This window comes from Alligator sinensis, unplaced genomic scaffold (assembly GCF_000455745.1).
Source record: "Alligator sinensis unplaced genomic scaffold, ASM45574v1 scaffold915_1, whole genome shotgun sequence".
Lineage (NCBI taxonomy): Eukaryota > Metazoa > Chordata > Crocodylia > Alligatoridae > Alligator > Alligator sinensis.
Genome location: NW_005842597.1, coordinates 986,601 through 1,003,885, shown reverse-complemented (window position 1 = coordinate 1,003,885; position 17,285 = coordinate 986,601). Strand labels below are relative to the sequence as shown.

At 46.1% G+C, this 17,285-nt stretch overlaps 1 protein-coding gene and 1 pseudogene across 1 annotated transcript in view; both read right to left on the bottom strand.

Annotated features, from left to right (window-relative positions):
• Nucleotides 1-17,285, bottom strand: part of LHFPL3 (LHFPL tetraspan subfamily member 3) — a gene marked incomplete at its 3' end in the record, with an annotated part of 34,235 nt that overhangs the window by 12,817 nt on the left and 4,133 nt on the right. The window contains exon 2 of the mRNA XM_025214711.1: nucleotides 17,077-17,260. Coding sequence (XP_025070496.1) covers nucleotides 17,077-17,260 — 184 coding nt within the window. The remainder of the gene's footprint in view (nucleotides 1-17,076; nucleotides 17,261-17,285) is intronic.
• LOC112551778 lies at nucleotides 4,758-6,112 on the bottom strand (annotated as a pseudogene).

The window sequence follows — 17,285 nt, the reverse complement described above, 5'->3', positions numbered from 1 at the left end:
GCATTGTACAGTATGTGCAATACAAACCTATTCACACAAAATCAGGGCCAATGGTAAAACTGAATGTCAGCAAGTTGAAAGGATTAGTTACCTCTTAGTTCTGCCATTTAGTAAGATAACGTAATTATTTTGTGATGTCAGGCTGCTATGGATACTAACTCAAAAATGACAAGGGCCACCTTCCTAAGGAAACGTGCATAGCAATATCATGCCAAAGGTTTTTTTGTAGGATTTGCTTATAAATTGCTTACAAATTCTGAAGCTTTATTTTTCAAACCAGATTTTAAAGATTCTTTTTCTATCTCCTTTTAGTCTTATACAATCAACACTATTTTTATCTTCAGTAAAGATTAATTTTGAAGAGAATGAAACATCACAGTTTAGATGGGAATTGCAGGTGAGAAAAGCAGCTATAATGCATCTTAACGCAGTAGTTGTTGCCTGTGACACCATTATACTGTTTCCCAAGGAATGAAGCAACTTAATGGCTTTTTTTCTGTCAGAAGGCAAGGCGAGAATGGAGAGGAAGAGTAGGAGGAAAAATAAGGAGCTCCACTTGACAGACTGACAGATGTTGGTCACTTTTTTATTTTTAACTCTAGAATGCACTCAAAGTGGAGTAATGAGCATGATAAAAGAAACAGGGTGGACTGAAATAGAATAAAGAAGAGCAGTCATCTAGTCTTGCTGTTCCTCATAAATTGGTTCTGAAAGCTGATGAGACTACAAGGACATCTGCCTGACAACTAGTGATGTTCCAGCTTCTGGATATTAGCTTGAAAAGAATTCTGGTGATCTAGCAATTGACCTTGCACTTCCTAAAGAATCTGTTTTTAATAGAAATTTCTCGCATCTTAAATTCAAACACTCATGATTGGCAAGCCAGTAGCAGTTTGGACTGCTGTTAAGAGGAATTTGAGAAGGCAGGACATGGCATTTGGAAGTCAAAAAGTCACTAATGACCAAATTTCCATGAAGTCAACTCATATTCAGACACCGAAAAGGGAGTGTAAACTTTGTAAAAAATCTTGCCTTCTGGGAAGGAGACTCTCTACTGTAACATTGCTCTGCAGGTAGCTACTATTTCTAGAACAAGCAATAAAAGGTGGCTTTGGAAAAGAGGGCTTGCCAAAGAAGATGTTATCAAGTAGGAAATCTGGTCTTCCTCAAGATAACCATCATGCAGGTCTTGTTTAACATAGCCCAGAAGCTGGGGACACTAGCCAAGTTGTATTCTCCCAGCAAAGTCTTGCCAAGTAAGTCCATCCAGCACCAAACAACAGATTTCTCTTAGTGAAAAAGACTTGCTTAGAACTCTCTTCCATTTAAAAACTAGAGCCCTCCCCCCCACCCCCAATACAGAGAAAGAAAGGCCTGTGGGGGCGGACTTTTAGCTACCAAATTTGAGAAATCATATTATTGTGGTGTTATATTCATACTTACCAGTGAATGCCATTTTTTGACTAACTTTGCAACATATTTTTACCTAGTAATCTGAAGGAGAAATATTAAGAACCAGCAGCCAAGTAATAATTAATTTTCTTTAGAGGAAAAATAAAGCAATAAGAATGATGAATTCTTGTTTTGCTGAAAGATCTAGACCATAATCTCTGTCTCAGGGAATTAATCTAAAAAGCTGGAATTCACTCTTTGGAAAGTTACACTATAAGCCTTCCTAGTGAAGGTCCATTGTGTAGTGTTCAGGGACATTAATACTGAAAAATGTAGTAGTTAGGCTGAGGTAAATTAATTCCCCAGAGAAGACAGAGCCTGAAACACCTCATCCTAAACAGAGCACGGGATTTGTTTCTGTTTCTAACATACAGACATACATTCATACAGATAGATAGACAGATAGATAGATAAATCTAGTTCTATCTATATCTAGATATAGATATAGATAGATATAGATATCTGTATATAAATACAAATATATATTATATATTATATTGATATATATTATATATAGCGGTGCGTTAATAAAGATTTTGGGGGCCGATATCGATGGCTAATTACTGACCAGCCATATCGGCCAATATTCATCCCTGCAAACAGACTGACCAGCCGGACGCTGCTCTCCAAGTTGCCGGGCTACACTCCTGGCCACATGCATGCTGCAGCTGTGTGTATGCACATGGCATTTATTGGCCACATTATCGGTCACATCGGCCAAACAAAACTAATTGCCAATAATGTTAATTTTCCTTTTATTGATGCTGATACAATATGGACCAATGTATCGGTGCACCTCTAATTATATATATAAATATCTATATCAATTGGTCTGTATGTGTTTTTAATCATGTGCTGTGGTACTAGAGCTCTGTTCCACTGTGGATTTGTATGCTTCTATCTGGTAGGCAGATTAAAAAGTTTAGGAGCTTGTGTGTGCCTAGACCCTGATTTGTACCCAAGAGACAGTTGTGGGGGACGAGACGGTTCCATGACAGTCAGGAGACAGTTGGGTAGCGGGGTGGGGAGAGGGATGGCAATGAGAGCAGCACAATCCCGGAGGTGCAGGTAAGGTACGTGGAGAAGGAACAGCTTAAAGGTAGTGACTGAGGAGCCTGAAGAGCCCAAGGACACTCCAAACCAGAGTCATCCTTTGAAGGCATTTCCACTGAAGCTGGTAAATCCTCACTACTAAACTGTTTATTAGATAGCGTAGCACAAGCCAAGAGCAGAAATCTGCCTGGTGAAGAAGGGAACTCAGGCATTCTGCTCCTGCAGCTGTAGTCAAGCCATCAGTGGTCCCTTTTCCTAGCTGCATGAAGACAGTGGGGACACAGGGAGAATTAGATTCAATACTGGCCCACAACTGAAAGAAATTAGGAGAGAAACACGTGAGAATAAAAAAATGGGGGAGACAAATGGAAGAAAATCATAGGGATGATAAGCATCAAGGGTAGGAATGGCACAAGGGAGTGGGAGGTGGTCACCAGGGATCCTGGTTTTCCCTGATTAAAAAAATTGCAAATTCTCCAATAAAAAAAATTGCAAATTCTCTGTTTAAACTGCCCCAGCAATCTGCAATTAAAATGAAATGTTGCCATATATAGAGGTACTAATTGAACACAATGTTTTATTGATATACTTACAATTTTAAAGCAACCTGGAAGCCTACCAGTGCCTTAGTCACTACAGTAAAATAAATTCCAAGTACCTATGAATTTTGGTATTTGATTTTGGGCTTTTTATCATGGATAAAAATCTGATCCTTAGCCAGGATGCAGGTCCTCTGGCCCCCTGGTTCTGCTGCTGCCCCTCACTCCCCACCCACATTCCCCCTGCCCTGCTGGTACCCTGCACTACACCCCACAGCCCACCAGCCCCCCTGGAGGTTGCCCCCAGCTGCCAGGGCTATGGAATCAGGGACCTGGGCTCACAGCCCCCTGCCCCCTGCAGTAGTGCCCTAGCCCCAGCTGTCACCCGCAGGAGGAAGCAGCTGCTGCAGCCCAAGCAGAAAGCCTGGCTCCCCTCCCCATGGAAAGCATGGCCAAAGTGGAGCCTGTGGGGAGTGAGAGCAAGGTGGGAGAGGGCGGGGTGCTCCCTGACACTGCATGCACTCCTGCGGGGTAGGAGGGACCCATGCCCCCAGAACTGTATGTGAGCCAGGGGCGAGTGCAGGCTGCTCGCTGAAGACTCAGGCTCCCCGCCCTGCTGCCCTACCCCAGGGCTCTGCACCCCCGCAGGCAGGACCTGGCACAGCAGAGCAGAGCAGAGTGTGGCCATACAAGGAAGCTCATTGCCACCACTGAGAGCCCTGCACTGGCCTGGCAATACACCCCCTGCCAGCCCTGGAGCAGTGGGGGCACAATCCCACACCACCAATCCCACAGCTGCTGGGTAGGCAGGGGATACATTGCCAGGGAAGCATGGGGCTCACAGTGGTGGCAGTGTTCTTCCTCATGAGGCCCCACTCTGCCCTGCCATGCTGGGTCCCACCCGCTGGGCTGGGGAGGCCCCAGGGGATGGCAGTGGGGCAGGGAGTCTGATCCCAGAGTGGGCAGGCCACCCCCACCCCACACACAGATCTGGGGGCATGGATCCTCCCTGCCCTGCCCCCCCAGGAGTGGACGCAGTGGCAGGGAGCTGGCCCCACCCCTATCTCCCAGATGAGCAGCTTGGAGCCCTGCGGCTGCCCATTGTGACCTTGGGTACCAAGCCCCACGCACCACCCAGCTGGGCAGCAGCCCCAGTCCCAACCCTGCCCAACTCCATCCCTCCCTTCGTATGGGGGGCCCAATACTGACCCCCCCCCCGACTTACCTGAGAGAGCTCTCTCCAGACTGCCTGGTGGCCATATGCATGTACGTGCACATGATGCCCCCTGCCTGACTGCCCTCCTCCCACTCCCCAGCCCCTTGCAGGCTGCAACTCTGCCAGCCTGCAGAAAGCTATTTGCAAAAGAGCAAAATCCATGCATTTCTCTATTAGAATGAAGAATTCGCATTTTTCTTGGACAAAGGGGAAAATCCTCAGTTTTTTCCATTTTTCTGAGGGAAACGGAAAACCCGGATCCCTGGTGGTAACCCAAAGGAAAACTGGGGTATGGATAGACAGAACACAAAAGGGACAGACGGACTGAGGTAGCAAAAGGAAACAGGGAAAGGCAGACCGGCAGGGAAAGCAAAAACGTTATATGTAGAAAGCAGAAGGCCAGCGGCCACACTCCTCTGCACTGCGGCATTCTCCGCAGTCTACCATGGCATGGAGTCGATCCAGGGGAGGGGACTATCTGGTGCAACAAAGCCAGCTCAGTCTTGATCCTCCATGTGGGCACTCCCATCATCTCCCAGTGACATCTCCTCTGAGGCAATCATAACAGATAGCCAGTGTCCCCAGTGGCTGAGCCAGGCACAGTGGTACAGGTCCTTGCCATGTTTGCATGTGGTGCTGACTATGTACTGGAGAGTCTCGTCACTACAGCACAGCTGGCAGTAGATTTGGCAGGGACAGCACAGAACTGGCTGGGTTGTGCAAGGCCAGAGCTCTTTGGCATCCCTGGACCCACAGCATAGGGATCAAGAAGGAGAATGTCTCCTTCTTCAGCTACCGGTTCCAATTGAAGGGAAGGGGTTGATAGGCCTGAATGTAACTGCAGGGCAAAGACTTCTCTGGTGAGAGGTGGGGACAGGGCAGACAGTGAAGACCTGGAGAAAAGACATGAGCCTCTTGTGGTCATGAACCACCTTGTCCCCACCGTTCAGAACAACTCCTCATGCCTTCATAAGCATCTGGTGCCCTTCCTTAGTGCCATTCTCAACCAACACCAAGTCGTCCATCTTCCTCAATGGTGTCTGGATAGCCTCCATCCACTCAATCAGCGTGGGCAATTCATTCAGAGAGAAAGCAGAGACCACAAGGTCAAGCTTCAACTTGGGCGAGACAGGGAGGAACTGTCAGAAATACACAGCTGAGATGCTGGATGCCTGGGAACCAGAGCCACCTTGAAGCAGCTGTCCAGCGAGGGAGAGCATGGGGGGCTGACCTGTCCACACATGTATACTCATGAAAGCTCTTGCCCTGTCAGCTGCATGCTGCCCAGCTGACAGAGCCAGGCCCAGAGCCAGAATCCAACCAGGTGCAGGGGGGCGGCAAAGTCTGGGACCTGATAATATACCTCATGGAAGAGTCTGTGGAAGATGGCGGTGAATCCTTCAGACAGCCAAGCTGCCACATATACAAGACTCTGGCTCCTCAGTTTACCTCAGTGTCTCCCAGTGGTAAGTGGTATTTCAAAGCACCTTCCTCTGCAGCTTCTCTTCACCTTCTCGTCCTCTTCACTCACCTCTGCCACATTCAGGAGAGCTGGTGTGTCTGATGAGGAGGGCTAAACCACCTTCTCCCTCAGACGCTGCTCCAATTGCTGTGCTCTCCTCAGATCAGCAGTCTCAATAGGGTGCTTCCAGCTCCACAAGCAGTTAGTGAGGGCCTCCACATGATTCTTCATGTCCTGCATGGTAGTATTTTCCACCATCAGCTGAGCTGCCTCCACCCCCTCAGCTGGAAGCCAGACTCTCTTGCAACGCAGGATCCCCATGGGGTGCCAGTGGGGGATGTTGCCCAGGAAGTTGGAAGAACTGTCCACCTGGATGACCCTGGGGACCATAGTAGCAAAGGGCCTCAGTGGGACCACAGCACCCTCCACCCCTCTTGCAGCCACCCAGTTGCCATGGAGGCCACCAGCTTGGACAACACCAGTGCAGTCAGTCTGAAGCTGCCACCCCAGTGAGACCCAGAGCTGAATCCTAAGGGGAGCTCACACAGCAGTCCCCAAGTGGTGAGAATACAGAGTTTCCCCAGCAGCAGCAACTCCCAGCAGTACTGTCACAGTCGCAGGGTGGCAATCCAGAGAGTGGCAAGAGGTGGTAGAGACCCAGAGCAGCAGCAATCCCATGCAGTGCTTCCTAAAGGGGGGGGGGCAAGCAGTGACACAAAATCTTCCCCAGTGACCTGAGAAGAAACTCCTCTTCCCCCACTCTGAACTGGGCAAGGGAGCAACTCCCACGGAGGGGAGTCTGCAGTTAAAAAACAAAAGTGACCAAAAACTCTGAAAGTTTAATAGTCTAAGGAGTTTAATATTTGAGGTATTTAATATTGTGAGATGTAGTTAAATAGTTGGGGTATTTTATAGCTGTTATGTTTGATACAGTTTAGCAATTTCCTTCTTTACCCTTAATAAAGTTTTATATTCATTTCAGTATCCAAAATTGCTTGAGAGTGGGGATATTTTTCTCCTAGGACTCCCAGTAAAGGTGACATTTTCCCAAGTTTCCAGGTGGGGGCTCAAGTCCACCCCCCCCCAAATTCAGACCTGGCCCATGTACTGCTAGCAGGGCCTGGCAGAAGGGTTTATACGTAAATAGTAGAGGTGCACTGATACATCAGTCCATATCATATTGGCACTGATAAAAGGAAAATTGACATTATCAGCAATTGGCTTTTTTTGGCTGATGTGGCCAAAAATGTTGCTGATAAATGCTATGTGCATGGGTGCAGCCACAGCATGTACGCGGCCAGGAATGCAGCCTGGCAGCTTGAGAGCAGTGTCTGGCCGGTAAGTCTGTGAGGGGGAAGGAGCATGGGTGGGCAGATCGAGGCCCCTGCGGTGAGGGAGGGAGTGGGGCTGAATCTGGGGCAGAGGCAGGGACAGGGTGTGGGATGGAGCCAGCAGCTCATCCAGGAGTTGTGGGAGGGTGAAGCGGGGGGGGCAGCTCACACCACTGTGCGCACCCCGGGAAAGGCATGGGGGGCATGTGCCCCCCTTCCAGTGGGTCTGTGCACAGGGTGAGGGTGGGCTGCCGCTGCAGGCTTGGGGCCAGAGCTGCACTTGAGCCAGGTGGGGTGGGGTGGGCAGCAGTAGTGCTGGGAGGGAGGCCTATCGGGGCGGGGGGAGAGGGGGTTATGGCAAATTTCACGGTGGCTCTAGTCCCCACGTAGCATCACCTCCCAGCACAAGCATAGCTGCTGGGAAGAGGCTGGTGCAGCCCTGGCCCCGAGCGCACAGCTGGCAGTCCACCCTCAACCTGCGCACAGATCAGGGGGGCACATGGCCCTCCATGCCTCCTCCACGAATGCCCACAGTGACAGGAGCCCTCCCTCCCCTCCCCCGTGTTCCCTAAATGAGCCGCTGGCTCCATCCTGCCCCCACCCCACCCCGGCTGGGCAGTGCCTGCCCCAACCCCAGTCCCACTCCTTCCCTCATTGAGGGGGCTTTGATCAGTCTCCGCCATGTCTCTTCCCCTCACAGACTTACCAGTCGGATGCTGCTCTCCAAGCTGCTGGGCTGCATATCAGCAATCAGATTGGTACTGGCCAATATGGCTAATCAATAATCGACCATCAGCATCAGCCAAAAAAATCTTTATCAGTGCACCCCTAATAAATAGTCCGAGTAGCACAGGCCAGAAGCCAGAACGCTCTGCCCCACACCTGGGGAATGCCCTAAGTACCAGCCAACAGAATCTTGTTCTTTCTTTCTTAGAGTCATAGAGAAGTAGGGCTGGAAGGGACCCCCAGAGGTCATCTAGTCCAACCTGTAGCCTGAGGTAGGATCAGCCCTAACCAAACCATCCCATACAACCATAACCTAAACACTAAATAAGACTACCCTTAACCCTAACACAACATAGACCCAACACCCTAACCTGTCACAGGTAAGCAGAGGCACCATGGCAGCCAATGTCCTGCTTCTGTAAAATGTTGTCAATATACATTTAGAGATCATAGGTAGAAGGACACACCCTGCCCCTCCACACTCCATACCAACTTGACCAGGGGGTTAAATTCCTTTCTGACCCCAAATATGATGATCAGTCTGACCCTGAGTGGAGAGGTAAGACTGTCTAGCCAAGAACCTCCGGCTTTCCGCCTACCAAGAGAATCTTGATCTGCTTCTGGCCCAATAACTCTTGCACTTGTCTGACCACTGGCCCAGTTTCAACAGGAGAGGTGAATGGTGCCCTCTGCCAAACTATTGTATAGGGCAGTCTTCTGAGAGGTAGGAGATCCTCCTCAGGCTGAGGAAGCTCTAGAAATCTAGGCTCCCATTTCCTGGATGAGTATGCTAGCCATTCAACTATTACATAGAGCAGTGGTTCTCAATCTTTTCAGACTCAAGGCATCCCCCATTAGACTTAACCCTCAAAAGATGGCAACTTTGGCTTTCACTTGTTTCTGACCGCAGAAAATTCTGCTGTTGCTAAGAACTCAGAAAGACCACAACAGGTCAGACTTTTTTTGACACTCTGGATTCCAATTTGAAATCTCTGGATTTATCTTGTGGATCATGTGTAGGTAGGTGTTTGTACACCTAACATTGCTAATATTGTGCAGTATCCTGTGGCTCCTTAAAAGGATCTCAACTGCAGCACCCTGATTGAGACTTACTGATGCAGAAGGTAGGCAGCACCATCACCTCCCACCCTATTAGTTAGGTTTTTACCCTCTAAAGAGGGTGCTGCAGTGGACGGGAGAGGTAGTTTGACACATCCCTGTCTTTAATGCATCCAGCAGGTAGCTTTCTGATCTGCATCTGGACTCCCTGACTTGTCCTCTGGAGACACCTAACTCTTCTTATTGACTGTATAGGAAACCTAGGCTTCTATCCCCAGTTCTGTGAATCACTTTCCTCAGGCAAGGAACCATTCTGGATTTTTCTCCACATGCCTTCCATATCAGCTGAACCCTTGGAGCATGTGCTGGGGAGGGTCCTTTGGGGGTGAGGGTTTCATGACAGCAGGAGACCTACAGATTCCCTGCAGGTCTCTCATTGCAGGCAAAATGGGATGGGGAAGGAAGGAGGAGCAAAACAATATGCACCTTTCAGTTCATCTCCTCCCCATATCTCTGAAGCTGAAGGACCTATTTCCATTTTGTTTACATATTCATAGTGCGTATGGTTCATCATGAAAGCAAAGTACAGTGTAATAGAACAGAACCTCTGCATGCAGCTGTCAGAGGCACACGATTAGAAGCCAAATTCTGCTCATGTTACTCACGTAGGCTCACTTACCTTATTCCTGCAAGTAAGGTACACAGTTTTTGGCCCAATGACAACAAAAAATCTCAAGGTTTTACTAGTGATATATTATAAACGTCCTAAACCAGTACATTTTTGCTTGACCTTGTAAGTCAGGATGCCTGTCTAGTTTTCCCACATACTTATGCTGTCCAACACATAACCAGCAAAATGGAATATGACATCTTATCAGCTGTTTATCATAATGTGTCTTAAAACCATTTATTCTGTAGTCCTTTCTTTCTGATTCAGGCTCAATTACTGGTATGAATAATCTCCTCTAAAATAGCACATGATGTGCTTGTGTCAGAGAGACTCTCCACAGAGGCTATCTGACACTCTTTAAAATCAATGAAATTCAGAAATTCGCATCTGGCTTCTACAGGAGAAAATAAAGCAACCCTTTCTCCTGTTATATATGACCTTCTCATTCTAAGACCAACTTGTTTCAAGTCTTGTGCATCTCTCAATCTGCCAAACATGAAAATGGATAATATCTTTCTTAGAACAGACAGATCTCAGAGTCTATTATATTGGCTGTCTTAATGGATTCTAGCAGTAATTTTCTCTTTCCTAGTAAATGGGATTTTCTCACTGCTCCACACAGTGGTATATATTCTAACTATCCACTCTGTCATGCTGCCACAAAACTTATAACAATGCCGATAACAACGGGTGTTATCAAATTCTGCAGACCTTTCAAACTTTAGGTCTTCTCATGCCTATGCCTCCCTGCCCCACCTCACCCCTCACCCCACCCTTTTCCCCATTCCCAAGCAAAAAACATGCTTTCATTTCTTTGCAATCTCTCATTGCTGTAACCCTCTCATTCTTCACAGTTGATTCATCTTAGTTTTCAAATACTGAGTCCATACTGCTTGATCATGCTTCATAATTTCAGTCCCGATATGCTTTCTACCTTTATCTTTTATGGTATCAAAACTAGGGCTATTTATACCAGAGGGCTAAAAATATTCACTTCTAAACAGGTATAAAGTCTTGAAATTCCAAAGTTACCTACTGCTGTTTGATTAAATACATTCTACCAGATCTAGTCTTGCCATTCTACTCCTCATCCTTACTTCACTTTCCTACATAGATACTTTCTTAATTAAACCTTGTAGGTGGATTTTTTCAAAGTGCTCAGCAATGGCGAGTGCCTGTGTCAAGTAAGTCAACAGAACAGGTCCCACAGGTTTCAGCAGAAGCAGGCATACACCAAGCCCGAGGGCTTTTGAACTCTCCACCACTGATTTTATTTGTTCATCTGGGCTTAATAAGAACATACTTTGCCGATAGTGGATAGCCTCTTTTTTACACCCTCTTTCAGGTTTCTTTTTCCTTCCCTCATACAATGATTCCCCTTCCCACACCAATCCGATAAATGGAACCATTACTTAAACTGAATACACAGCTTCATGCACCATCACATTTTGCCGCCCTGATCCACTATCTTGGCACTTCTCAACCAGTTTGGCATGTTCCCTAGGCTGTGCCTGGATGATAATCAGAAGGTTGTAAGATGCTGAACATTTTAAGCAATATATATCTTGCTTGCCCACACTTCATAACACAGGACCTCCAGGGTCAAGCACTCTCCATCAACTTCTCACACACACAAGTTATATATTTTTAACTGATATCTTTATTGTAAAAATACAGGTCAGAAACAATTTTTATTTGAATAAGGAGTCACCAGCCTGAAAGCTGAGGAACACTGCACAATCAGCTCTGTTTCCCCTTGCTTTTCCTAAATAACAGCCACTAGCTATTTATTCCCACCCCCTTCCATCTATACAGCGCATCACAGCCCCCCTCAATAAATAATTTACAAACAAATGGATCTAAATTAATGTAAATGTACATCTTAATTAATGCAACAGCAATAAAAAGACAGCAAGGGAGTCATAGCCTTATCCTTGTACAAATAGATGAACTGTGTGCTGAGGATTTTTGCTGCATGTGAAGGGCCTGAATCCTCCAGCACTGAACAGGAGCAAGGTCACACTAGCACCATTAGTGCAAAAGCAAGTCTTCAGCAGCTCCTGCAATTGCTCGGCTCACCCTTTCCTGGAGAAAAGATGTAGCTGTGCTAGCTCCATCCTTACTTCCACCAGTTACCTTCTAATTGTCCCAGTCTCTTGGGCTACAGGAAGCCCCATTAATGCACAGCTCCCCTAACCAATTCTTCAGGACTTCAGGATCTGACACAACCAATACAGAGAGACTGCACTGATTCTGCTGCAGTCTGACAAACATCACACTTTTTCTCAAAACAATTACAGCCTACTACTTCAATATAAACTGAAAAGCTCAGCAAGCTCACCCTGGTGAGGAGGAATTTAATGTGATTAGTGAAATCATCAGCCCTGAAGCACTATTAAAATCTTCTGGATGTTCCGACCCGACTGTCCTCTGTCTTAAGTCTTGTGAACTCATTTCACCTTTCCAGAGAGAGTGCAAAGGTGTCAAATGCATGGTTAAGTGCAGAATTCACATTTGATAACATCATACATCCACTTCCAGCCATGCATTTTAAAACTGGAAAGCATCACTCTGATCAGGCAGCCTGGCTTTTAGCCAACACAGGCAACAGTTTCATCCCATGGTTTCTATACCAAGCCCTCATTGACTGACTGAGCTACAGCATACTTTCTAGGAAAAGACATGCAATTTTTATGTCAAGACTTTGAGCTAAAGAAAACACACGACACCCTTTGGTAAATTGTCTCAACTATCCTCACTGTTATGTAGTTACCCTCTATGGCACCCTATGACTAGCCTTCGCTTCCATTCACTGGATCTTGTTAGGTCTTTAGCAGGTAGATTGGAGAGTCCTTTTAACTTTCAGAAATCTCTTCCTCCAGGCATATACTTGCAGTCTGTGATACCTCTTAACCTTCCTTTGGATATACTAGATAGATTGAGTTACTTTACTTTCTCACCATAGGTCCCCCTTTTCAGGCTTCAAATCGTTTTTGTAGCCCCTCCATTTCCCTTTTTAAAAATACTTTTCAGTTTTTAATATCCCCCATAAAATGTTGACAATGTGAAAGAACGCAGATACACCAGTAAAGGGCTTACTGAGGTGGTGTACCGTGGTAACACCACCACCTTCTTGCTTCTTCTTATTTACCTTAGCTATAGCATTGCATGGAAAGCTCATGGTCAGTGACTTATTTGCTTTGACTTTTGTTTTCTCCATGTCACAGTTTACCCAAAATATAATCTCTTTTCTACAGTTCTGATGGGATCCTACATTGCTGGTCACTAGGTATATGACCCTGTATTTGACTTATTAACATACATATTATTCAATTGAACCCTGTTTATCATGCAATCGAGATCACTCTGTAGAACCAAACTTTCACTGTTTCCTTACTCCACCAGTTTGTGTATCATCTGCAATTTTCACAGCAAAAAAGTTCTTTATCTTTTATTCCAGGACACAAGGTTTAAAAAGAGAGAGAGAGCGAGATAGAGAGAGTGAGAGAGAGAGAGAGAGAAAATGAACAGTAGGCCTGTGGGACTCTGCTAGAAATATGTCCCATTGGATTATTAATCCCCATTAATAATTACTTTTTGAGATCTATCAGTTATCCAGTTATTAAATTAGTTTGATAAGGTTACATTTATTTCATAGAGTATATTTGTTTTTAATGACACTGCCATGGGGGATTATGTCACATGCTATGTAGAAATCAAAGTAGGTTTTATTTGTTAAAATACCACCATCTCACTCAAACTTGTGGTCACATTGATAGTCAGTTTCGCAAGACTGCTTCAAGTTTATTTCTATGAAATCTTGGATTTTTGGTATTACTTATATTTCCTTCATCACATTTCAGCTTGTTTATGATCTTGCCCAAATGTCAAACTAACCAGCCTATAATTCCTGGATCATTCTGATTACCCCTTTTAAATACTGGTACAACATTAGCTTTTCACTAGTCCTCTGAAATTTGCCAAGTATTCTACATTTTGGCAGATATTAATATCATTATTTCAGAAAGCTCCATAGCCAAGTCTTTAAGAATTCTTGCATGTACATTTCCTGGTCCTGGCAACTTAACACAGTTGCAAGGCAGAAGAGAATCAGGCTCTTTAATTCTGAAACAAACACACTGAAAGCCTGTTTAAAAGCTTGTATACTGCTATTCATTCTACATGATTGCAGCCTTACAGGGCACATATACAGGAGGAGCTAGCTTGGGTGCTGAAAACTGAATAGATGGAGTTAGTCCAGAGCTCTGTCCAAGCTAACATACCCAGTTTCTCAGCAGTGTAAATTAGCATAGGAACGGGAACACTAACATAGCTATACTGCTGCTTGTACTTAATTCAGAGCTAGCTCAGGTGTCTTTATCTGGTCTATGAAGGCATTCCCATATAAATTTGTACTTCTTTTTGTGGTATCTCTGCTTTTCCTTTCCTGTACTTGCAACATTGCAATGTGAAAATGGGATCACCAGAGTTTGGAAAAATGCCTTATAGGAAGAAGAGCCCGGTGTTTAACTTATTAAGAATATCAGGAAGGGTCTCTATCTGAGTGGTTCTAGCACAATTTGCATACTCTATTAAAAATTAAAAAACAATGTATGCAGTTTTCATTTATGAGGGGGCAAAGTTTGTAGGTGCCCGTGCCTGCCCATACTCTTAGCAAATCTAACATTTTCACATGCAGAAAACTGTACGTGCAAGCATTTCCACATATGGTTTTCAAAACCTGATCAGAAAGGCTTGGGGCTAAATTTAGGCTCTTGAAGTTGACTCTCCATAGATAAAATTGAGTACTGATGCCCATATGCTAAGAATACAGAAAGTGTGAATAGCAAAAACAATTATGAAATCAATGTACGTGGTCTTCAACTACACATTGCAGAATGATTTGTAACTTTTGTCAAACTCTTCTGATGAAATGTTCTATACATTTCAGATATCCTTTACCTTCCCTGCTCAAATAAAAAAAAAATCAGTTTATAAGAGCGGCATCCTGCTTTTACAGTGTAATACCTCAGATAGGACAGCATGCAACCCAAAGGAAAACCAAGATCCTAAGCTCTCACCTGAAGCTTTAATTCAAGTAAAATTCTCCAGGTAAAATAGGAGCTATTTTTACAGAGTTTTAACACTATATTTTAGTATCATGTGATCTATCTGAGAATTCATGTATGCTAATGTTAAGGTAGAAATATATGTTTAACTGCTTCAAGTTTAGTTCTTCCTGTCCTATACATACTTTTCTGTTTGTTAGGTCATCATACCTACTGTATCATCTATTTATGAGAAGAACATTGTAAGCTTATGCTGAATTATCTATACTCTCTACCCATTGAAATAGCAGAGACAAGATGTAGGAACTTGTAGGAACACTGTCAGAGCTCATCAAAACTGACTTGTTGCGGGGGGTGGACAGACCTTAGGTATACCCCAATTACATGGTACATATTTCTGGCTCTTACAAAATCTTGAAAATATGTGACATGGAGAAACTACTTGGGATCTCCAGTTGGTTTTCTTCCATTTTGAACAAGGTTTTTAAAGGCTGCTTATCTAAATCATCAGTTAACAGCTAAATTAAGCTAGGTTTACACAAACAGCAGTGCCAAAACCTTTCAGAACTCTGTTATTGTTCTTCCAAGGTTTTCAGAGAAAGTCAACAATAAAAAGACAATCAACGAGGTTAATTATAAGTTCATTTTCATGAGATTTTTTTCTGAATGAAAATATTGGGTAAGATTTTCTGAAATGCTCCCACTGAAACTGATGGTAACCCCCACTCCACCTTGCTGCCTTCAGTGGAGGCGATCAGGCCACCTCCAAAAACAGTGAAAATTTCTACACATCAGTTTTGTGCAAAAAAACAACCCAAGTTATCAGCACTACATTTCTACGCATGCAGAGTTTGAGAGAAACAAACACTGTTGGTTGGATTCTTATCAAACAGCAGCAAAATTCACATAGTGGTTTCTAGTAATTTGTGTTCACTTGCACAGAAATACAGTTAAAGGGATTAATTCATTCCCAATTTCCTTGGATTAGTTTCTGCTGGCATAAAGCAAGGCACCATGTTTTTGCAGTTGGAAAGCTTACTTGGGATGTGGAATGTGAGATGTGCTGGTGGTAAAAGGACAGGGACCAAAGCAGGCTGAGGATGCACCAAGTCATGCTCCTACGCTGGCCAGGTTCCAATGGAGCCTGACCAAAGGCCATCACCACCTTGCCCTTTGCTTAAAACAACTCGTCAGGGCAGCACAGGAGACCTCCCTGGTGCAAACAGACTGCAACTTGTACTTCCCTATACCAACCAACATGAATTTATAAAATGAACAGCAGCATATTTGAACACATTTTATAAGATAAGAAGAGGAGTGGCTAATGCCACAGAGGATTCCCAGAGCAGAGGGAGTCCATTTGAAGTCAGGGCCATATCTATCAACACCATCCTCAAACTATTACGGGATTAAGATAGAAGTAACAACACACACACGGCAGTGTAAAAACGTAAACACGATAAGCAGAATAACCATTACGCGTACGTACAATATGTGTATAGCTAGCCTAGCACATAAGAAAGGCAAAGAGCTCAAAAAGCCTCTCCAAACAAGAAATTCCTGCAAAGACCTCCTAACTTCAGATGGCAAGTTGCAAACTGGTAAAACCATAGAGCAAAATACTGGGAACAGCCAGAGCTGAGACACTGAAGTGAATGCAGCCGAGTGCCAGACTGGGTGAGCGACTGCACACTCCTTCCGACAACAGTTGCCTTGTGCTTCCAAGCAGCTTGCAAAATGTCTTCAGGTTCAGGGGCTTTCCCAGGATTTTGCTTAGATGCAATGCTCCCGTCCTCCCCAAGTTACTGAAGAACGAACAACTTTTCCCCTTGTTCCAAGTGCTTGACATCGCCATCTCCACTTGGGATCTTGATCCTCCCTCTCCTCTACCTCCTGCCAGAAAACCATCCGTCTGAGCCTAACCTTTTCCCCAAAGGGCGCCTATCCCTCAGCCCAGCCCCTCCAGCCCGCTCGTCTCCACGGAGCCCAAAGCCGAGGCAGCCTGGCGAGCCGGGAGGGAGGAAACACCCGGGATCCCCGGGATTTCTCTCTCGACCCACTCCGCTTCCTCCGCCCGCGCTCTCCTCGGGGAGGCACTCAGTGCCCGCCACGGGGGATTTCAAACGCGGCCGGCGGCTCCGCTCGGGCACAGCCAGCCCCTGCAGGGGGATCTCCTTGTCCCCGTCACAAAGCCGAGGCAGCCTGGCGAGCCGGGAGGGAGGAAACACCCGGGATCCCCGGGATTTCTCTCTCGACCCACTCCGCTTCCTCCGCCCGCGCTCTCCTCGGGGAGGCACTCAGTGCCCGCCACGGGGGATTTCAAACGCGGCCGGCGGCTCCGCTCGGGCACAGCCAGCCCCTGCAGGGGGATCTCCTTGTCCCCGTCACCGGGGCGAGGGCGAGGGCGGACTGCGGCGGGCTCGGCCGCGGTGCCCCGGCCCCTCTCCGGGGACGAAGCGGGCGGACCCCGCGCCCCGCCCGGGCCCGGCTCTCACTCACCCGAGGTGAGCTGCATCCAGGCGCAGATCTTGTAGACGGTGGCCGTGTTGCAGAAGAAGAAGAGGATGAAGCAGACGATGCAGGCGATGATGAGCATCATGGAGAGGCCGATGAAGAAGGAGGCGGCTTTGAAGGCCCCCGCGGGCAGGCTGGAGAAGTCCGTGAAGCTGCCGCTGCAGGTGAGCTCGCGGGAGAAGCCGGTGCCGATG